Below are 23513 nucleotides of genomic sequence, written 5' to 3'. Positions count from 1 at the left end.
CCTCAGTCTGTGATCCCCAGCTCCTGTCAGTCTGTGATCCCCAGCTCCTCAGTCAGTCTGTGTTCCCCAGCTCCTCAGCCAGTCTGTGTTCCCCAGCTCCTCAGTCTGTGTTCCCCAGCTCCTCAGTCTGTGATCCCCAGCTCCTCAGTCAGTCTGTGATTCCCCCGCTCCTGAGTCAGTCTGCGATCCCCAGCTCCTCAGTCTGTGTTCCCCAGTTCCTCAGTCTGTGTTCCCCAGCTCTTCAGTCTGTGATCCCCAGTTCCTCAGTCTGTGTTCCCCAGCTCTTCAGTCTGTGTTCCCCAGCTCTTCAGTCTGTGTTCCCCAGCTCCTCACTCTGTGATCCCCAGCTCCTCAGTTTGTGTTCCCAGCTCCTCAGTCAGTCTGTGATCCCCAGCTCCTCAGTTTGTGTTCCCAGCTCCTCAGTCAGTCTGTGTTCCCCAGCTCCTCAGTCTGTGTTCCCCAGCTCCTCACTCTGTGATCCCCAGCTCCTCAGTCTGTGATCCCCAGCTCCTCAGTTTGTGTTCCCATCTCCTCAGTCAGTGTGTGATCCCCAGCTCCTCAGTCTGTGTTCCCCAGCTCCTCAGTCTGTGTTCCCCAGCTCCTCAGTCTGTGATCCCCAGCTCCTCAGTCAGTCTGTGTTCCCCAGCTCCTCAGCCAGTCTGTGTTCCCCAGCTCCTCAGTCTGTGATCCCCAGCTCCTCACTCTGTGATCCCCAGCCCCTCAGTCAGTCTGTGATCCCCGGCTCCTCAGTCTGTGTTCCCCAGCTCCTTAGTCTGTGTTCCCCAGCTCCTGAGTCAGTCTGTGTTCCCCAGCTCCTGAGTGAGTCTGTGATCCCCAGCTCCTCAGTCTGTGATCCCCAGCTCCTCAGTCTGTGATCCCCAGCTCCTCAGTCTGTGATCCCCAGCTCCTCAGTCTGTGTTCCCCAGCTCCTCAGTCAGTCTGTGATCCCCAGCTCCTCAGTCAGTCTGTGATCCCCAGCTCCTCAGTCTGTGTTCCGCAGCTCCTCAGTCAGTCTGTGTTCCCCAGCTCCTCAGTCAGTCTGTGTTCCCCAGCTCCTCAGTCTGTGATCCCCAGCTCCTCAGTCAGTCTGTGATCCCCAGCTCCTCAGTCTGTGATCCCCAGCTCCTCAGTCTGTGTTCCCCAGCTCCTCACTCTGTGATCCCCAGCTCCTCAGTCTGTGTTCCCCAGCTCCTCACTGTGATCCCCAGCTCCTCAGTCTGTGATCCCCAGCTCCTCAGTCAGTCTGTGTTCCCCAGCTCCTCAGCCAGTCTGTGTTCCCCAGCTCCTCAGTCTGTGATCCCCAGCTCCTCAGTCAGTCTGTGATCCCCAGCTCCTCAGTCTGTGTTCCCCAGCTCCTCAGTCAGTCTGTGTTCCCCAGCTCCTCAGTCAGTCTGTGATCCCCAGCTCCTCAGTCTGTGATCCCCAGCTCCTCAGTCTGTGTGCCCCAGCTCCTCAGTCTGTGATCCCCAGCTCCTCAGTCTGTGTTCCCCAGCTCCTCAGTCTGTGATCCCCAGCTCCTCAGTCTGTGTTCCCCAGCTCCTCAGTCTGTGATCCCCAGCTCCTCAGTCTGTGATCCCCAGCTCCTCAGTCTGTGTTCCCCAGCTCCTCAGTGTGTGTTCCCCAGCTCCTCAGTGTGTGATCCCCAGCTCCTCAGTCTGTGATCCCCAGCTCCTCAGTCTGTGATCCCCCGCTCCTCAGTCTGTGATCCCCAGCTCCTCAGTCTGTGATCCCCAGCTCCTCAGTCTGTGATCCCCAGCTCCTCAGTCTGTGATCCCCAGCTCCTCAGTCTGTGATCCCCGGCTCCTCAGTCTGTGATCCCCGGCTCCTCAGTCTGCGATCCCCGGCTCCTCAGTCTGTGTTCCCCAGCTCCTCAGTCTGTCATCCCCAGCTCCTCAGTCTGTGATCCCCAGCTCCTCAGTCTGTGATCCCCAGCTCCTCAGTCTGTGTTCCCCAGCTACTCAGTCTGTGTTCCCCAGCTCTTCAGTTTGTGTTCCCCAGCTCCTCAGTCTGGTGATCCCCAGCTCCTCAGTCTGGTGATCCCCAGCTCCTCAGTCTGTGATCCCCAGCTCCTCAGTCTGGTGATCCCCAGCTCCTCAGTCTGGTGATCCCCAGCTCCTCAGTCTGGTGATCCCCAGCTCCTCAGTCTGGTGATCCCCAGCTCCTCAGTCTGGTGATCCCCAGCTCCTCAGTCTGTGTTCCCCAGCTCCTCAGTCTGTGATCCCCAGCTCCTCAGTTAGTCTGTGATCCCCAGCTCCTCAGTCAGTCTGTGATCCCCAGCTCCTCAGTCAGTCTGTGATCCCCAGCTCCTCAGTCTGTGTTCCGCAGCTCCTCAGTCAGTCTGTGTTCCCCAGCTCCTCAGTCAGTCTGTGTTCCCCAGCTCCTCAGTCAGTCTGTGTTCCCCAGCTCCTCAGTCTGTGATCCCCAGCTCCTCAGTCAGTCTGTGATCCCCAGCTCCTCAGTCAGTCTGTGATCCCCAGCTCCTCAGTCTGTGATCCCCAGCTCCTCAGTCTGTGATCCGCAGCTCCTCAGTCAGTCTGTGTTCCCCAGCTCCTCAGTCTGTGTTCCGCAGCTCCTCAGTCTGTGTTCCCCAGCTCCTCAGTCTGTGTTCCCCAGCTCCTCAGTCTGTGTTCCCAGCTCCTCAGTCTGTGTTCCCCAGCTCCTCAGTCAGTCTGTGATCCACAGCTCCTCAGTCTGTGATCCCCAGCTCCTGTCAGTCTGTGATCCCCAGCTCCTCAGTCTGTGATCCCCAGCTCCTCAGTCTGTGATCTCAAGCCCCTCAGTCTGTGTTCCCCAGCTCCTCAGTCTGTGATCCCCAGCTCCTCAGTCTCTGTTCCCCAGCTCCTCACTCTGTGATCCCCAGCTCCTCAGTCTGAGATCCCCAGCTCAGTCTGTGTTCCCAGCTCCTCAGTTTGTGTTCCCAGCTCCTCAGTCAGTCTGTGTTTCCCAGCTCCTCACTCTGTGATCCCCAGCTCCTCAGTCTGTGTTCCCCAGCTCCTCAGTCTGTGATCCCCAGCTCCTCAGTTTGTGTTCCCAGCTCCTCAGCCAGTCTGTGTTCCCCAGCTCCTCAGTCTGTGTTCCCCAGCTCCTCAGTCTGTGATCCCCAGCTCCTCACTCTGTGATCCCCAGCTCCTCAGTCAGTCTGTGTTCCCCAGCTCCTCAGCCAGTCTGTGTTCCCCAGCTCCTCAGTCTGTGATCCCCAGCTCCTCAGTCTCTGTTCCCCAGCTCCTCACTCTGTGATCCCCAGCTCCTCAGTCTTGTTTCCCCAGCTCTTCAGTCAGTCTGTGATCCCCAGCTCCTCAGTCTGTGATCCCCAGCTCCTCAGTCAGTCTGTGATCCCCAGCTCCTCAGTCTGTGTTCCCCAGCTCCTCACTCTGTGATCCCCAGCTCCTCAGTCTGTGTTCCCCAGCTCCTCAGTCTGTGATCCCCAGCTCCTCAGTCTGTGATCCCCAGCTCCTCAGTCTGGTGATCCCCAGCTCCTCAGTCTGGTGATCCCCAGCTCCTCAGTCTGGTGATCCCCAGCTCCTCAGTCTGGTGATCCCCAGCTCCTCAGTCTGTGTTCCCCAGCTCCTCAGTCTGTGATCCCCAGCTCCTCAGTCTGTGATCCCCAGCTCCTCAGTCTGGTGATCCCCAGCTCCTCAGTCTGGTGATCCCCAGCTCCTCAGTCTGGTGATCCCCAGCTCCTCAGTCTGGTGATCCCCAGCTCCTCAGTCTGGTGATCCCCAGCTCCTCAGTCTGGTGATCCCCAGCTCCTCAGTCTGGTGATCCCCAGCTCCTCAGTCTGGTGATCCCCAGCTCCTCAGTCTGGTGATCCCCAGCTCCTCAGTCTGGTGATCCCCAGCTCCTCAGTCTGGTGATCCCCAGCTCCTCAGTCTGGTGATCCCCAGCTCCTCAGTCTGTGTTCCCCAGCTCCTCAGTCTGTGATCCCCAGCTCCTCAGTCTGTGATCCCCAGCTCCTCAGTCTGGTGATCCCCAGCTCCTCAGTCTGGTGATCCCCAGCTCCTCAGTCTGGTGATCCCCAGCTCCTCAGTCTGTGTTCCCCAGCTCCTCAGTCTGTGATCCCCAGCTCCTCAGTCTGTGATCCCCAGCTCCTCAGTCTGGTGATCCCCAGCTCCTCAGTCTGGTGATCCCCAGCTCCTCAGTCTGTGATCCCCAGCTCCTCAGTCTGGTGATCCCCAGCTCCTCAGTCTGGTGATCCCCAGCTCCTCAGTCTGGTGATCCCCAGCTCCTCAGTCTGGTGATCCCCAGCTCCTCAGTCTGTGATCCCCAGCTCCTCAGTCTGGTGATCCCCAGCTCCTCAGTCTGGTGATCCCCAGCTCCTCAGTCTGTGATCCCCAGCTCCTCAGTCTGGTGATCCCCAGCTCCTCAGTCTGGTGATCCCCAGCTCCTCAGTCTGTGATCCCCAGCTCCTCAGTCTATGATCCCCAGCTCCTCAGTCTGTGATCCCCAGCTCCTCAGTCTGGTGATCCCCAGCTCCTCAGTCTGTGATCCCCAGCTCCTCAGTCTGTGATCCCCAGCTCCTCAGTCTGTGATCCCCAGCTCCTCAGTCTGCACTGCACAGAAATGCCTGTGCTCCAAACAACTCTAGTTCACTGCTTCCCTAATCCAAGACTCTCCTTAAAATCCGTCCCTTTGTCCAAGCTTTTGGTCACCCCTCCCAATATTGCCTTCGTCCATTTTTCCCATTACGCCTCTGTGAAGCGCCTTGGACCGTTATTCTACATTAAAGCTGCTATATAAATGCAAGTTGCTGTTGCTGAGTTTAAAATAGGGACTGAACCGTGCCTCAACATAATGGTAATGGCCAATGTAAATGTGTCATTGTCCATGGGTGTGCCGATTCCCACTCCTGAAATCCCCATACACGGGGAGTGTGCCGATTCCCACTCCTGAAATCCCCATACACGGGGAGTGTGCCGATTCCCACTCCTGAAATCCCCATACACGGGGAGTGTGCCGATTCCCACTCCTGAAATCCCCATACACGGGGAGTGTGCCGATTCCCACTCCTGAAATCCCCATACACGGGGAGTGTGCCGATTCCCACTCCTGAAATCCCCATACACGGGGAGTGTGCCGATTCCCACTCCTGAAATCCCCATACACGGGGAGTGTGCCGATTCCCACTCCTGAAATCCCCATACACGGGGAGTGTGCCGATTCCCACTCCTGAAATCCCCATACACGGGGAGTGTGCCGATTCCCACTCCTGAAATCTTGCCACCTAAAGCTGTACTAATTCATGAAATCTACCCTGTATTTCAATTATGTAAAAATAAAATGTAGTTATAAAAGAACCAAAAGTTCCTATGGCGGCTTAAATACAGCAATTTGCATTTATGTAACGCCTTTAATGTAGTAAAACGTCCCAAGGCACTTCACAGGAGCGTTATCAGACAAAATTTGACACCGAGCCACATAAGGAGATATTAGGGCAGGTGACCAAAAACTTGGTCAAATTGGTAGGTTTTAAGGAGCGTCTTAAAGGAGGAGAGAGGTAGAGAGGCAGAGTGGTTTAAAGAGGGATTTCCAGAGCTTAGGGCCCAGGCAGCTGAAGGCACGGCCACCAATGGTGGGGTGAAGGGAGGCGCAAGAGGCCAGAATTGGAGGAGCGCAGAGATCTCAGAGATTTTTAGGGCTGGAGGAGGTTGCCGAGCTAGGGAGGGGCGATTCCATGGAGGGATTTGAACAGGAGGAGGAAAATGTTAAAAATCGAGGCGTTGCGGGACTGGGAGCCAATGTAGGTCAGCGCACACAGGGGTGCGAGTTAGGATATGGGCAGCAGAGTTCTGGATGTACTGAAGTTTACGGAAGGTGGGAGGCCAGCCTTGGAATAGTCAAGTCAAGAGGTATCAAAGACATGGATGAGGGTTTCAGCAGCAGATGGGCTGAGGCAGGGGTGGAGACGGGTGATGTTACAGAGGTGGAAGTAGGCGGTCTTGGTGATAGAGAGGATATAGTCTTGTTTACTTTCAGAACGTAGGGTCTCCATCAGTTCACTGCTCAATAGAGGAGAAAGTGGGGACATACTTTGAGCTTTTTAATCCGCAGTTCTATGGTCTGGATGTCTGTGCTGATGTCCAGCCTGCTGAGATGCTCCAGCTCTTCCTCGGTCTCACTCAGCCACTCCCAGATGCTGCTGAGGTCGGAGTTGAACTGTTGCCACTGCTGGAGGTTCTGTTTCATTCTCAGCTCTTTGTTGAGAGCCTGGGCTTGGATTAGCTCCCAGCGCTCGATCACACCTGCACAGGGAACGAGACAGCCCATAACAAGTCAGCTCACGTCTACCGTCTGTGCGATTCTGATCGATCATCGATTCATGTGTAGAATTTGTCCAAACCATACTAACTTGAAATATCCCCTCCCCCGTGTTAATAATATTAGCAAAGTATTTACCTCACTTAGGATCAAGGGTCCTACAGGTTTCATTAACAACAGACAGGAGGTGTGGCAGTAGTCTATTTCAGTTCCTTCCTGGTAACTGTCATTTTATTATTGAATGTACGCAGAGCAATAATACAAGTCTGAGTAATGAAACATACCGAGGTGGATTTTAACTCTGAGCGGGCTTTGGGCTGGTGTGAAACTCACCCGCTGTCAGAAATGTTAGGCCTGGGGTATTTTAACTCCAGGGCCTTGTCGACATGCCACCTCGAAACGGGTGGCGAGCGGCAGCTGGGGAATGAAGCTGGGGCGGTTCGGAGCCCGCTGGTCCGCGGAGCAAACCGCCCGCCTGGTGTAGAACCTGCCCGAGTTATATTCCAAAGAATCCAATGGGATATAAAGCGGACATGTTCTACGCTGGGGGTCTACATTCATTACCTGCATTACTGCCCCCTCCCCATTAGAACATACATTCCCCTAATTCAAACTCTGAGCGGCTCAAACTCCAGCTGTGTTGAAGGTCCACCCTCTCCAACAGCTGTTGCACGCAAATGTGCTTTCATTACTGTGCGTGAAGATTTCTGTTCTCGCTCACTCACTGGACGTAATACACAGGATGCGGCCCAATCCTCCTGTGTTGAGCTCGCTCATTTTTGCAATCCAGTGGTGCTCTCACAAGGAATTCTCGAAGGATGAGGCAGGAGAAAATGCAATTTTTGAGGCCTCCCTTAATTCTCTCAACAAGAAAATGTTATTGCTGAATTCCCAAACAGCTCTGCCACACAAGCACAGACGAGGGAGGACATTCAACCCATCTAACCCAACCCATGAACGCCCTCTGACACCTGGATGATTGTGACCATTTTGAAGCATAGAACAGGAAGGGAACATGGGCTAGTTTTGAACTGGTATAAACAAGATTCAAACAGGGCCACTCATTGCCCCACCTCCAACAGATTGCTGATATGCCGATAGGGTGCGATGAAGTGGGGTGAAAGGAGGTTTGTGTGGAGCATAAACGCCGGCAAAGACCAAAGTTGGGTCAAATGGCCTGGTTCTGTGCTGTAAATCCTATGCAATTCTTTACACTTTACAGTTTATTAATCCAATAAAGAGGACACTGAAATTAAACTATGAACCGTTGTGCTCTGCCTTGAATTTACTAACCTCAGGACCTATTCAGAAAGATGACTATGAGTTAGAAATGTGATGTTTACAAGGCCCATCTAGTTGGGCTTCTACTAGCCTGGTAGTCCCATGATACAATGATAATGGAGCTTTTGACTATTCACAGCAATCAATTGTTATCAATTAGCCCCCACCACCGTCACCAGCCCCCACCACCATCACCAGCCCCCACCCCCGCCTGTGACCAGCCCCCACCACCGTCACCAGACCCCACCCCCACCTGTGATCAATCCCCACCCCCGCCTGTGACCAGCCCCCACCCCCGCCTGTGACCAGCCCCCACCCCCACCTGTGACCAGCCCCCACCCCCGGCAGTGACCAGCCCCCACCCCCGGCAGTGACCAGCCCCCACCCCCGGCAGTGACCAGCCCCCACCCCCGGCAGTGACCAGGCCTCCCCCGTGACCAGCCCCCACCCCCGTGATCAGCCCCCATCCCTGGCTGTGACCAGGCCTCCCACGTGACCAGCCCCCACCCCCGTGACCAGCCCCACCCCCGTGATCAGCCCCCACCCCCGTGATCAGCCCCCACCCCCGGCTGTGACCAGGCCTCCCCCGTGACCAGCCCCCACCCCCAGCTGTGACCAGGCTCGGCGCAGGTTTCGCCCGATTGGCTGTACTGTACTGCTCCGATCCAAAGTACTGAGCTTGCTTTTTACAGGATTAGGAACAGAGGAATTGCTAAACGAAAACAGACCAAGGTCCATCTAATCTAGTTCACCTTTTACCATCCTGGTAGTCACATGATACAACGACAATGGAGTTGTTGACTCTTTATAGCAATCAATCTCCATCAATTGGTCTACAACAGACCCAGACATGAGGCGAGGAAAGCCCGTGGTGGAGAACTTTGGGAACCTTAGGTCCACAGTCAACTGTTCCCCCCAAGCCAGGCTACATTTACTACATATACTGTATTGTTGGGCTGGCATCGATTTGTAATAAATAGATCAGCAGATCACTCACCAGAAGTCTGTGTCTCTGTGCTAGTTAGATTAATGAAGCCAGAGAGCTTGTCTTCCTCCTCTTTGAGTTTGTTTCCCACTCTTTTCACCATCTCAATGCTACCGCGGCATTCCGACAACAGCTTCATCTGAGTAACAGAACAGCGGGAAGATTGAGCAGACATGGGACTTCAATAGGCAGCCCTGGTGCATTGGACAAATCCACGTCAGCACAATACAACACAACACCTCCTGTTCAACCTGCACTGCACCCACTCCAAGGCTAATCTATCCTTCATGATGTGTGGTGCCCAGAACTGAATGCAGCAGTCTAAAAACTCTTCCCCCACACCCCACCTCCAAATAGCCGTGATCCTTCTGCCGTACAGCCGATGTGGCTTCAGCGGAAATCTGCCGGAAACTAGACCTCAACCCGGCCTTAAGTCGGGGATTCCCATTGGCCTGTTGGGAGCAAAGCCTCTGCCCACACCACCACCACCACCACCCCCCCGCATGACCTTCGGTGTAAGAAGGGCTGGGACCCAGTCCTCAGTGAGACGGTACAGTGCGCCTGTCCCAGGGAGCCACAACTTCTTCCCGGGGGGGGCGGATGAGAGGTGACTGGACTCTCCCGCCTCTTCAGCAGGTGAGCGTCCTAGAAACGCTTCTAGTGGTTCGGACACCTGCCTTTGGTGGGCTTTAGTGGAAGCCTCCCTGATCGCTGGTGCCACGTTGGTGGAGGCAATGAGTAACCAACCAGTACAACAAACATGAGTGATTAATATGCAAGGCAAACAAAGCAAAGACAACAGTACTTATGCAGGACATTGAACACATGGATTAAACCCAATGCATTATTGAGTTTAGTACAACAGCTCCTGGTTACCTCAGGTGATCCACGTTTTGAGGAATCCCGTTCAGGGTGTGGACTCCCTATATTTCCCCTATTCCCCATCTTGTTAATGGAACATAGGAACAGGAGTAGGCCATTCAACCCCTCGAGCCTGTTCTGCCATTCAATTAGATCCATCATTCACGACCATCAGAATGGAACAGAAATAATCAAAAACCACTGGTTCATTTTTTGTGGAGAAGCGGATGGAGTTGGGGAATTCACTCCTCAAAACCCGGGAATCCCGCAAAATAAAAATGGAATCCAAATTCAGTTTAAAAAAAGAATCTGGAAATAAAAAACTGGTATCAGTAAAAGTGACCATGAAGCTGTCGGATTGTTGTAGAAACCCAACTGGTTCACTGATGTCCTTCAGGGAACGAAATCAGCTGTCCTTACCCGGTCTGGTCAAAACGTGACTCCAGTCCTCACACCAACGTTGACTCTTAACTGGCCTCTGAAGAGACCTAACAAGCCACTCAGTTGTATCAAACCCGTTACCAGCAGCTCAAGAAGGCGACCCACCACCACCTTCTCAGGGCAACTAGGGATGGGCAATAAGTGCCTTGCCAGTGCTGCCCACATCACCAGAATGAATTAAAAGAAATAATCCTGGATTAAATGCTGAGGTGAACCTGCCGGGATCCTCAGACGCTGACACCAGCGGAGTTTCCAGGATCAGGGCGGCTTCCACAACAGCCCACCAAAGGCAGGTGTCCGAACCACTAGAAGTGTTTCTAGGACGCTCACCTGCTGAAGAGGTGGGAGAGTCCAGTCACCTCTCATCCGCCCCCCCCCGGGAAGAAGTTGTGGCTCCCTGGGACAGGTGTACTCTACCGTCTCACTGAGGACTGGGACCCTGCCCCCAACAACGGTTCCACCCCTTCTTACACCGAAGGTCATGCAGGGGGGTGGGCAGAGGCTCTGCTCCCAACAGGCCAATGGGAATCCCCGACTTAAGGCCGGGTTGAGGTCTAGTTTCCGGCAGATTTCCGCTGAAGTCACATCGGCTATACGGTAGAAGGATCACGGATATTTGGAGGTGGGGTGTGGGGGAAGAGTTTTTAGACTGCTGCATTCAGTTCTGGGCACCACACATCATGAAGGATAGATTAGCCTTGGAGTGGGTGCAGTGCAGATTGAACAGAATGATACCGGGACTAAAGGTTATATTATGAGGACAGGTTGCATAGACTGGGCTTGTATTCCCTTGTGTATAGAAGATTAAGGGGTGATCTAATTGAGATGTTTAAGGTGATTAAAGGAATTGATATAGTAGATAGAGATAAACTATTTCCTCTGGTGGGGGAATCCAGAACAAGGAGACATAACCTTGAAATTAGAGCTGGGCCATTCAGGGGTAATGTCAGGAAGCACTTCTTCACACAAAGGGTGGTGGAAATCTGGAACTCTTTCCTCTAAAAAGCTGTTGAGGCTGGGGGGTCAATTGAACATTTCAAAACTGAGATTGATAGATTTTTATTAGGCAAGGGTATTAAGGATTACAGCACCAAGGCGGGTAAATGGAGTTAAGATACAGATCAGTCATGATCTAACAGAATGGTGGAACAGGCTCGAGGGGCTGAATGGCCTACCTCTGTTACTATAATCACGAGATCCACAAATTTTACCAAAGTGGGAGACAAATAAACCCGTACCCCAGTTTCAAATCCTCATTGAACTACATATACACGAGTGACAATCAGCTGCAAATGAATTAGGGATATATATAAAGGGTTCATTCTGCCATCCCACACTCCCTGGCTCGGAGACAGGTTCACAACATCGGAGCCCGATTCTCCGACCCATGGTCCTAGTGAGCGAGACTCCCCCCCCCACTCCCACACTGAGTACTCACATATCCCCAGTAACTTGAGTCCAGCTCGGGACCAGTGGGCGTCTTGCTGCGGATGACATTTTCTGTCTGCTGCAGATGGTATCGGCTGCTGTCCAAGGCTTTGTCCAGCTGGCGGATTTGCGTCTCTAAGTGGCCGGGCTCCCCTGCTGGAGATGGAAAAACGCCGAGTAAATGGAGAGAATGGGCCTCCGTTAAGAGGCTGCTGCTAACTAATCACAACCACATGCAAACCCAATCAACGCTGAGAGAATTTCCCAGTGCAGAACTAGATGATGAGGTACATGCGCTCTCACTAACCAATACCTACCTGTACAAGGCAGATCCCCAGCCCCCAAGTGGGTGAGCATGCATTGGCCACTAGACTGGCCCAAGAGGTTCAACAACATTAGCCAGAGGTTAATCAGTTGATTTGCATTTCACAAACAAGTGAGAGGCACAAATCGGAGGTTAGGTAGGGGTGATGCAAGGTCAGTGTTAAGATGGATGACTATGGGTTGAGTTTGGTAGGGTTTGATGTGGGGGAGCCAGAACATGCTTGGATCATTGAATGCCTACCAGTGGATCTCAAAGTACTTTCAGTCAGTTTTACATAGGCCTCTGGGCTTTCAGGGATCACTACATCTGTGGAAATAAGAGCACAATTTCAACAGCTACTAAATCGGCATCGGGTGATGGCCATTCTCGCCAGTCCCCCCACCCCATCCACCTCTTTGTCCTGTCGTCAGATGGATCCATCATCCCTGACGCATCGCAAATCTGACCTTCATGCTCCTTAAAATAAAACAGAAGTCAGAGCAGAGTCTGAGTGCAGACCAGTAACCCAGTCTGAGAAGCAATCCTTGAAGAGACGGTGATACGATTAAAGAGCCTCTTATGTTGGTCTTCTTGTAAGCCCAACATCTGTGAGTGAGCTCCTGGTATTCAGCGCTCAGAATCTGAATTAAAGGACCGCTACAACAGAGTCTAAAATTAAGCCTCAAATAGCTAGAGATGTGGTGGGGGAAGGAGGAAACGGGAGGCTGTTTGACTGAATGTTACCTGATAGTCAAGAATCATCCAATAGGGTAAGCGAACGGTTTGTGCGCTGCTTGGATGGACATGTCGACCAACCAATGGCGGAAGAATGGGGGCGGGCCGGTTGGAGGTCATGTGATGGAACCTCCTGGAATACGTCCAAGCAGAGTTGGCAACCCTACTCTCATTTCAAACCATGCAACTTCTGGAAGAAATCCATCAGATGCCCGCTGCCGATTGCCCTCATTGGTCATTCATTCTCAGTTCAACCATGACGTTTTTACTGTACACACTACGAAGCCACTTTGACACTGGCCCTGCTTCTAGGAAGGAAATATAGGAAAAGGAGGAGGCCGTTCAGCCCCTCGAGCCTGTTCCGTCATTCAATTAGAAATGGTTGATCTGTATCTTCACTCCATCTACCCACCTTGGTTCCATAACCCTCGATACCCTTGTGAAACAAAAATCTATCAACCTCAGTTTTGAAATTTTCAATTGACCCTCAGCCTCAACAGATTTTTGGGGGAGAGAGTTCCAGATTTCCACTACTCTTTGTGTGAAGAAGTGCTTCCTGACGTCACTCCTGAACAGCCTAGCATTTATGTAAAGGTTAAGCCCCCTTGTTCTGGATTCCCCCACCAGAGGAAATAGTTTCTCTCTATCTACCCTATCATATCCTTTAATCATCTTAAACACCTCAATTAGATCGCTCCTTAATCTTCTATACTCAAGGGAATACAAGCCCAGTCTATGCAACCTGTCCTCATAATTTAACCCCTTTAGCCCCGGTATCATTCTGGTGAATCTGCGCTGCTCCCACTCCAAGGCCAATCTATCCTTCCTGAGGTGCGGTGCCCAGAACTGGACGCAGTTACTCCAGATGAGGTCTAACCAGAGTTCTGTACAGCTGTAACATAACTTCCACCCCTTTGTATTCCAGCCCTCTTGACACAAAGGCCAACATTCCATTAGCCAGTTTAATTATTTTTCTACCTGTCCACTAGCTTCTCTTCTCATTCCAGGAGACCACATCACTTCCGTCATTGTCTATTCTAACTCGCTTGTCCCTCAAAAGAATGGAGCCATGAGTCTGGCACTGGGAAAAAGAGCCTGACAAAAATGCCGCCCTTCTGCCCTGCGAATTCTGTGATTCTATACAAAGTCTTCAGCCATCTTCCTTCCTGCCTTTGTATCTTTGTGACTACCATGTTCGATCCAGAAAAATCAAATCCCCTACTTTGTGATTTTCACACTGCCATCATCCTATTAGTTGGGGATTTTACTAACCCCATCGCTATCAGGACTCTCTAGTTTCTAGCCAACCCGCCATTCTGGAAACTCCTAATTTCATGAAGCTCTTCTATCTGTGTGCTTTATTTATTGTTTGGGCGCTCTGTCCATGAGGCACTGGTAGTGAGAAATGCAGTACTGAGGGAGTGCTGCACTGTTGGAGGTGCCGTGTTTCGGATGAGACATTAAACCCTATCTGTCCTCTCAGGTGGACATAAAAGATCCCATGACACTATTTCGAAGAAGAGCAGGGGAGTTCTCCTCGGTGTCCTGGCCAACATTTATCCCTCAACCAACATCACTAAAAAAACAGATTATCCGGTCATTATCAAATATCTGTTTGTGGGACCTTGCTGTGCGCAAACTGGCTGCCATGTTTCCTACATTACACTTCAAAAGAACTTCATTGGCTGTAAAGGGCTTTGGGCCATTCAGTGGTCCTGAAAAGTGCTTTTTAAATCAAGCTCTTTTTTTTTCTTTCACTGCCTTCTTCCAGTGCTTCTGGATCTTTAATATAGGATACAGAAGTTCAATTTCTGAATATACACCCACCACCCTGACTCCCTCACTCACCCCTCCCTCCTCTCCCGGCTCCCTTAACCCCCCCATGGCTCTCGCAATCCTCATCCCTGGGCTCCCTCACACCCCCCATCAGGACTCCCCCACATCCACCCCCCCCGCCCCCCAGGGCTTCCTCACTGCACCTCACCCCCCACCCCTCACTCCCCAGGGCTCCCTCAAGCCTCACCCATGGGTTCACTCACTCCCTCCCGCCCCTCCCTGGGCTCCCTCACTCCCCAGGGCTCCCCCACTCCCAGGGCTCCCTCACTCCCCCTCACTCCCCAGGGCTCCCCCACCAGGGCTCCCTCACTCCCCAGGGCAACCCCAGCAGGGCTCCCTCAGTCTCCAGGGCTCCCTCACTCCCCAGGGCTCCCTCACTCCCTAGGGTTCCCCAACTCCCCAGGGCTCCCTCACTCCCCAGAGCTCCCTCACTCCCCAGGGCTCCCTCACTCCCCCCAGGGCTCCCCCACCAGGGCTCCCTCACTCCCCAGGGTTCCCCAGGGCTCCCTCACTCCCCAGGGTTCCCCCACTCCCCAGGGCTCCCTCACTCCTCAGTGCTCCCTCACTCCCCAGGGCTCCCCCACTCCCAGGGCTCCCTCATTCCCCAGGGCTCCCTCACTCCCCCTCACTCCCCAGGGCTCCCCCACCAGGGCTCCCTCACTCCCCAGGGCTCCCTCACTCCCCAGGGCTCCCCCACTCCCAGGGCTCCCTCACTCCCCAGGGCTCCCCCACCAGGGCTCCCTCAGTCTCCAGGGCTCCCTCACTCCCCAGGGCTCCTTCACTCCCCAGGGCTCCCCCACTCCCCAGGGCTCCCTCACTCTCCAGGGCTCCCCAGGGCTCCCTCACTCCCCAGGGCTCCCTCACTCCCAGTGCTCCCCCACTCCCCAGGGCTCCCCCACTCCCCAGGGCTCCCTCACTCCCCAGGGCTCCCTCACTCCCCAGGGCTCCCTCACTCCCCAGGGCTCCCCACTCCCCAGGGCTCCCTCACTCCCCAGGGCTCCCTCACTCCTCAAGGCTCCCTCACTCCACAGGGCTCCCTCACTCCCCAGGGCTCCCTCACTCCTCAAGGCTCCCTCACTCCACAGGGCTCCCTCACTCCCCAGGGCTCCCCGACTCCCCAGGGCTCCCTCACTCCCCCTCACTCCCCAGGGCTCCCTCACTCCCCCTCACTCCCCAGGGCTCCCTCACTCCCCAGGGCTCCCCCACTCCCCAGGGCTCCCCCACTCCCTCTCACTCCCCAGGGTTCCCTCACTCCCCAGGGCTCCCCCACTCCCCAGGGCTCCCCGACTCCCCAGGACTCCCTCACTCCCCAGGGCTCCCTCACTCTCCAGGGCTCCCCCACTCCCCAGGGCTCCCTCTTTCCCCAGGGCTCCCTCACTCCCCAGGGCTCCCTCACTCCCCAGGGCTCCCCCACTCCCCAGGGCTCCCTCACTCCCAGCGGGTTTCCCTACGTGCGCTCACCTGTGATTTCAGCCGCTCCTTTGAGGTAGAAATCGCTGTCCTCATCTCCCGCATCCTCTTCCGCGCCCTCCAGCGCTCGCGACACGGCACTTTCCAGGTTTCGACTCAGGTCGTAATCGTGGTCCCACTCCAAGGGGATGGAATCGACGCTGGCTGGAGTATCCCGCCCCGAACGCGTGTCCTTGGGCTGCTGCAGACTCGTGCCCCGGCTCAGCGATAGCGGAGGGGTTGCCGCATTGTCCGGAGCTCTATCGAGCCACTGCATGCTGGAGAGCTCAATGCTATCGTCGAAGTCCACCTCCCGGTCAGACATCTCATGCTCGTCATCAGTCAGCTAAAGGGAGGGAGAAGCAACTCAAATAATCCAGACTGAGTAAAACTATAGGAACCCACATCAACTACACACAAAACACTGATGAAATCGGCACCTCCTAAGCCACTTTACATCGAATTACATAGATTTTTACAACATAGAAACAGGCCATTTGGCCGAATTGGTCAATGCTAGTGTTTATGCTCCACACGAGCCTCCTCCCACCTTACTTCATCTCACCTTATCAGCATATCCTTCTATTCCTTTCCCCCTCATGTCCTTATCTAGCTTCCCCTTAAATGCATCTATGCTATTCACCTCTACTACTCCATGTGGTAGCAAGTTCCACCTTCTCGCTGCTTTGCATGGGTGTGTTATAGAGTGAGATACCTTTAGGGTTTAGAACTCCTGGCACAAAGCTTTACATGGCAGGAATACAGATCAGGCCAGTGACTGATTCACGTCTTGTCCAATGTTGCACTTGATAGAGATGGAGTATCATGTAGGTCGTGAATCGAGCATTACCCCATCACATGGGGTTCTGAGCAGGGAAGCACTGAACCCTAAAATGTGCCCTTTTGATGGCAAATATTTACCGGGTGTTTATTTGTAGCAGAATACAACGGTGCAAAGGCTGCAGCCACGGTTCTGATGCTGCAGTCAAGCCAAACAAGAGATATGTTCTAGCAAACTGCGCCGAGCCCATTACCCTCTCCCCCCTCACTCCTCCGAGGGACACAGGTATCCGCGCTGCTCCAATGTCCCATGAAAGCCAGCTGTGCATGTTGGGCTCCTGGTTACCTGGATGAGGTGTATCTGAGATAAGAACAGAATGTGGGGGTGTGATGGGGCAGGCCAGTCAGCATCTATCGAAGGAAAAGGAAGGTCAACATTTCAGGTGTAGACCCTTTGACAGAGAGTATTCTGACAAAACGTCTACATCCTAAACTTTAACTTGATCTCTCTCTTCACCGATTCTGATGGGCTTGCTGGGTATTTCCAGTATTTGGAGCTTGTTTTAATTTAATTTATAATGTTATAGGTCGACTGAGAGCTCCTTGACATTCATTTACATTGCGTGGAGTCCCAGTGAGTTGAACAGTTGAGAGGTAAGTATTTGCACTCTCAGTGTGGCCTACAAAAACAGGCAGAACAGAAGAAAGGATCCATACAAACTGAGCAACAGCTAGGGGTTTTGTTTATTTTTTTTGTAGGACGAGATTCTCTCTGTATCGCAATTTATATTTTGACAGGTTCCTCCTTCAATTGGTCTCTGCTCTGTGCATCACCCAGTGCAGCTGGGAGCTGCTCCGAACCCGACTGCCAACAAGCCTGCAAGAGGAGGCCACAGTGATGTGTGTGTGTGTGTGTGGGCGAGAGAGAGAGAGAGAGAAAGAGTAATAAAGATAGAAAGAGAAATAGAGAGAGATAAAGAGAGAGACCGAGGAAAAGAAAAAAGTGAGACAGAGACAGGAGAGATAAAGAGAAAGATAATAAAGAGAAAGTGAGAAAGAAAGAAATAGAGAGAAAGAGAGAGAAGGCGAAAGAGAGAGAGGAAGAGAGAAAAAGAGAAAGAGTTGCTGGCTTTTTGGCAGCACCTTGGGCCTCACATTGTGTGTCTGGGAGGGAGGGAGGGAGAAGGTTAAATTGCAAGCCTAATCCAGTGCAATAACTCTGCAGCATAATGTACTGGCATTTAATTTTCCTGCTTCAGCTCATCTGCTGCTGAAACCCTCATTGTTCTGGACTTATGGACATTTTACATGCAGATGGCACCCTCTGGTGGTGGTTATTGTGTTAGCAGTGTTTGTATACAGCAGAGATCAGTTGACCGTTCTTCCTGTTTGACCCGGAAGGAGTTTTCCCAGAAAGAACCTGGCAGAGTGATGAAGGATCTTCCATGAGGAAATCCATTCTCAATCCAATTGCATCTTATCTCATATGTTAGGCCAGACGCAATATCTGTGAGTATCCTTGTTTGTTAACATGATAGCAACTTTGTCAGTGTAGTATTTTGACAATACTTTGTTTATAAAAGGTTAATATTTGGTAATTACAGAAGTTAGTCCAAATGTTAGTTAGTTATACAATGAGTCTATTCTACCGTTGTAAATATGTTTATATCTTATGTAATATCTAATGTATAGCACAGGAAACTTCGCGATATCCGGCACCGACGAGACCAGCGTGATGCCGATCTATGAAAACTTCCGGACAGACCAGCGCTAATGTTGAAGGATACGGAGGTTTTCATCTCCGTATCTGACAACAAACAATGTTGCTTAGCAACAGCTTGTAAACAGTCGGCCCATACCTTGGAAGCGTCTCTGTAGCTTAGCAACAGCTTCAGAGAGGCTTTCCAGAGACTGACTGTGGTGATTATTCCTTGTTTAGTAAAAGTATTGTGATTGGTTGTTTGTTAATTGCCTTGGGATATATGTTGTAATCTCATTGGTAGTTGATGATCACATGATGTGTTGTGGCCACCTTAAATTCAGTTCTTTTCCAGCTTTGGTTGGGACTGGGTGTGGGAAGATGTGCTGCAGATTTTAAAGTTAATAAAGCCTAGCTTTGGAAGGCAAATCTATTCTTTATTTCACTGACTGTTTAAAAAAATGCTAGGAGAAGAAAAAAAACCCTAACAAAACGGCTGCTGATTTCTGCTGTTAGATCGAGGTTTCCGGACACACAACTTCTGGATAAACCAAAGTTTCCTGTACTCAGTTTTATGTACAAAACATACTTTGTCTTTGTTTACAGTTTCACAAATTTATTCAAGTAAAGCTTCAAAACAGCAAACGGCTTCACGAGGAATTATTTGAATAAGTGTTTAACTTGCTGGATAACTAGATAGGAGCACGTCTAGCGAGGCCAGTACAGTGAAAAGATATTGCGTCTGGCCTGGCATATGAGATCAGATGGCATAAGGTAGCATTACAGCTAGCTGTGAAGAGTAGAGCAGGAGGAACTCAGAGTAAGCCTTCACCTTGTACACCACACCTACCTCACATCAACATGTCAGAAGATAATAACGAATATGCTTTGCAGCAAGTAGAAGACCTTAAACAGGCAGACGAAACTGTAGAATGTGACAATCGGTCTATAAGCTCCAGTTACTACAGATCGCAAGCTAGTTCACGGTCATCAGGTGGTTCTAGAGTAAGCATAGCCATCGCCAAAGCACGGGCTTAGCTAGTAGCAGCTCAAGCCAGAGCTGCGCATGCAGACAGAGAAATAGAAATAAAAGTAAAACAGGCCCATTTCCAAGCTGAACAGGCCCGTCACCAGGCTGAACAGGCCCGTCTCCAAGCCACATTAGAAGCTCTGCAGCAACAAAAAGAGATAGATGCTGCATTAGCTGAGACACAAGTATTCGAGGCAATTTTTGGAGGGAGCTGATCCCAAGACAGCTTACAAACCTTTAATTCCCGTTCCGCAGCAGAGTCGACAACAGTGCACTAGAGATTACGTGAGCGATCATGCCGACATACAGTTTACGAGAGAGAGGGATGGAGACCCGCATATCTCCACAGACGCAAGCACTTCATACAACATGCCCCAAGTTGCCAACCAAGGTCAAAGTAGACAGCGTGCCTCAAGCTGCAGAGTCTCCCCCAGCAAAACGGAAGACACGGTGCAGAGGTATAGAACGCTGAATAGAGAAAGTCAGCAGCAAACCCCCTCTCGTTTCCTTGAGACGCCCAACAGAGCCCCTATTCAGGGCAATCCTGGCACAGGTCCCAGCACCTACGACCTTGCCAAATACCTTGCACGCAGCCAGCTGGTGACTACAGGGTTAAACAAGTTTGATGACAGGCCGGAGAATTATCGGGCTTGGAAGTCCTGCTTCCACGATGCCATATCGGGCTTAGACCTGTTGGCAGGAGAAGAGCTCGGCCTTCTTATCAAATGGCTCGGCCCAGAGTCCGCCGAACAGGCACGCAGGATAAAAGCGGTCAAAGTGGGACAACCGCCAGCGGGGTTGAAGATGGCTTGGGCGAGGCTGGAAGAAAGCTACAGCTCGCCTGAAGCCATTGAAAGGGCTCTCTTTGACAGGTTGGAGAACTTTCCGAAGGTGACGAATAAAGAACCCCAGATGCTCCGTGACCTTGGAGATCTGCTGTCAGAACTCGAAGCCGCAAAGCAGGACGGCTACCTACCCGGCCTATCGTACTTAGACACTTCCAGAGGGGGAGGTCCCATCATTGAGAAGCTTCCATTTAACCTGCAGGAGAGGTGGATATTGTTTGGGTAAGAGTTCAAGCTAAAACACAACGTTACCTTCCCTCCATTCTCTGTGTTTGCCAACTTCATCTGTAAAGAAGCCAAAGCCAGGAATGACCCAAGCTTCAACCTCTTCTCCTCCCACACAGCACTTGCCAGAAGAGACAAGTTTGACAGACATGGAAAGACACCAATATCTGTCCACAAAATTCAAGTGTCCTCAACTGAGAACACAAAGATTCAGAAGAAACCTGAGGATATGAGCAAACAATGTGTAGTGTATGTGCCTTTAAGTCAGAACTACTTTTACAGCTCCTGTATACTGTAGTACCGGCAGTGACCACATAAGCTTTGCGCATGCCTCTGTACCCCCACTCTAGAAACTACCCTCCTCCAGTAAAGACCTGTTATTTGTTAATGTACAGCATCCGTGTGATTATTTATCCACTGAACCACGGATCCAACAGTGGCGACGAGTGTCGATTCGAATCTACCTGCAACATAAAAGGAAAAAAAAAATAGTAGAGGCCAGGAACACGGGCGTCGATCACGAGCAACCGCCCAGCAGTCAGGCAGAGATCCAACTTCGCAGGGGAGGCTGTGGAGAGCCGGGCTTGGTTCCCCAGCCACAACGAGCAGTAAGAGACCGACGACAGGTCCGGCGCAGACCCTTCCCGAGCAGCGGCGGCTGGAGCCGACCGACGGCGGAGAGAGAGCCGAGCAGCGTCGACGGGGTAAGACAGAGGGTGAAGAGCGCAGGGTGCAGCCGGGGGTTGAACACCGAGCGGCGTCGAGAAAAATAAAACAAACCGAAGAGAGAGAGGGTAAGAGACAGCTGGGTTCTAGACTGAGCGGCGTCGAAAAATATAAAAAGAACACGCAGAACACAGCCAGTGCTCACGGGCTGAACAGGGTCCGCGGGGCAAAGAAAGGGGAGACGCCATTGAGCCGCGGAGAAGAAGGAAGAGCGCGGGAGGCGCCATTGAGCCGTGGAGAAGGGAGAGCGCGGGAGACGCCATTGAGCCGCGGAGAAGAAGAGCGCGGGAGACACCATTTTTAGAAGCCGCAGCGGAGAAGAAGGGCGAGCGCGGGAAGGAAGGAAAGCGCGGGAGACGCCATTTTGTGCCAGCGGAGAAGAAGCGGAAGCGCGGGAGGCGCCATTTGTGATAGTTAACGCACACCCAAGGATGCCGAAGAGTGGCAGTATCTCTATGTTCGACAATGAAGTCGAAGATTGGGCGACATATGTGGAACATATTGAGGTGTACTGCAGGGCGAATGAAGTGCCAGATGCTAATAAAGCACTGGTTCTGTTAAATTCCATGGGTGCAAAAACTTATGGGTTACTGCGAAATCTAATAACCCCAGAAAAGCCAGTAAACAAGAATATTGAAAGCATAGTAGAAATCCTACAGGACCACTTAAACCCCACACCGCTGCTGACAGCAGAACGATTTAAGTTCCATAAAAGGAACCAACACAAAGACGAAAGCAATGCTGAGTAACTAACGGAACTGCGCAAGCTATCGAAACACTGCCAGTTTGGAGCGGGACTAGCAGACACGTTAAGGGACAAGTTTGTGTGTGGGCTACAAAGTGAAGGAACCCAGAAACGGCTTCTATCAGAAAAGGACCTTACGCTGGACAAAGCTTTCAGTATGGCAGTATCACACGAAGCAGCCGCAAAGGGCGCTGCAGAGATACAACGGAGACCGCAAGAATATGGCACCAATGAAATGTCCTATGGAACAGGGAAGTGCTATCGCTGCGGCAGAACAACACATGACCAGAAAGATTGTTGGTTCAAGGACCAAGTGTGCAGACAGTGTGGAAAAGCAGGACACATAGCAAGAGTCTGCAGGTCTGGGAAGAAAACCAACAGTAAGAAATCTCCACAGGAGAAGTACAAAAAGGTACACCAGGTGATGGACAGTGGTTCAGACGAACAGAAAAGTGACACAGACTCCGGAAGCAAGGAGCTGGGTTGTCTGAAACTACATAAGGTAACCGAAATGGAGGATCACCAGACTATCTGGGTTACACTCAAGATAGACGGAGTCCAAGTGGAAATGGAATTGGACACAGGGTCAGCTGTAACAGTCATAAATCAAAGAGACTACAAGCGGCTATTTTCACACATAGCCTTGAAAGCTACAGAGATTGTCTTGAAGACGTATACGGGGCAAAAAGTCTACCCCAAAGGAAAAATAAGGGTGAAAGTGACATATAAAGGTCAGGAAATACCTAAAATGGATATATATGTATTGCCAAATGGAGGACCACCACTGCTAGGACGTGAATGGATCCGGAAGATACATTTAGATTGGCATTCCATACAGGCACTGAAGGTGGAGGCCAAAAAGGATGACGATGTCACACCTGGACGACTGTCAAAAATGCTAACTGACGCAAAAGAAGTGTTCCAGGAGGGACTAGGAACACTAAAAGGAATAACAGCAATGATTAAAATAGAGGAAAATGCAAGCCCAAAGTTTCTGAAGGCCAGACCAGTGACTTATGCGATCAGACCAGCTGTTGAAGCAGAGCTGGAAGGGTTGGAACGTTCAGGAGTACTGTCCAAAGTAGACTGGAGCGAGTGGGCTACACCCATCATTCCTGTAATGAAGAGGTCGTTGAGTAATACGCCTGGGGAACCAAAGAAGGTCCGCATCTGTGGGGATTTTAAGGTGACAGTGAACCCAGTCCTTCACACGGTGCAATATCCGCTTCCACGAATTGAGGATATTTTCGCCTCGCTGTCTGGAGGTAAACGCTTCACCAAAATTGATCTAGCCCAGGCGTACTTGCAAATGGAGGTAGAAGAAGCTTCGAAACATTACCTTACGATCAACACTCATAAAGGTCTCTATCAATACAACCAGCTGGTGTTTGGAGTAGCCTTGGCTCCGGCTATCTGGCAAAGGGCGATGGATCAGGTCCTGCAAGGGATTCCAGGGACCCAGTGTTATTTGGACGAGATCTTGGTCACGGGCGAAAATGACGGTGATCACCTCGCCAACTTGGAGAAGGTGCTCACCAGATTAAAGGAGTATGGGCGACAAGCCAATCGCCACAAGTGCAAGTTTTTCCAGAAACAGATCTCGTATTGCGGCCACGTCATCGATGAAGAGGGGTTACATAAGTCCCCTGAAAAGATTGAAGCAGTAGTCAAGGCTCCAGCACCGGAAAATGTGTCACAACTGAGGTCGTTCCTCGGGCTGGTAAACTACTACCACAAGTTCTTACCAAATTTGTCTACGGTATTACACCCGCTGAACACCCTACTGCAAACGGGTACCATGGAAGTGGGATGACGAACGTAGACGAGCTTTCCAGAAGTGTAAAGAGTTGATCACATCAAAAGAGGTGTTGGCCCATTTCAACCCAGC

The 23513-nt window shown here is 51.8% G+C and overlaps 1 protein-coding gene across 14 annotated transcripts in view; it reads right to left on the bottom strand.

Annotated features, from left to right (window-relative positions):
- Positions 1-23513, bottom strand: part of syne1b (spectrin repeat containing, nuclear envelope 1b) — an 834787-nt gene that overhangs the window by 40803 nt on the left and 770471 nt on the right. For 13 of the 14 annotated variants that reach the window (XM_085981815.1, XM_085981811.1, XM_085981814.1 and 10 more), the window contains 5 exons: positions 15588-15921; positions 11817-11882; positions 11262-11407; positions 8534-8660; positions 6028-6239 (listed from right to left, as the gene is read on the bottom strand). In XM_085981815.1, coding sequence (XP_085837941.1) covers positions 6028-6239; positions 8534-8660; positions 11262-11407; positions 11817-11882; positions 15588-15921 — 885 coding nt within the window. The remainder of the gene's footprint in view (positions 1-6027; positions 6240-8533; positions 8661-11261; positions 11408-11816; positions 11883-15587; positions 15922-23513) is intronic. The other variant, XM_085981810.1, reaches the window with a different exon arrangement.

This window comes from Somniosus microcephalus, chromosome 3, assembly GCF_052327205.1.
Source record: "Somniosus microcephalus isolate GS21.2 chromosome 3, FLI_Smic_1.0, whole genome shotgun sequence".
Taxonomy (NCBI): Eukaryota; Metazoa; Chordata; class Chondrichthyes; order Squaliformes; family Somniosidae; genus Somniosus; species Somniosus microcephalus.
The sequence above is the reverse complement of the archived record's forward strand: the minus strand, read 5'-3'. Positions and strand labels throughout refer to the sequence as shown.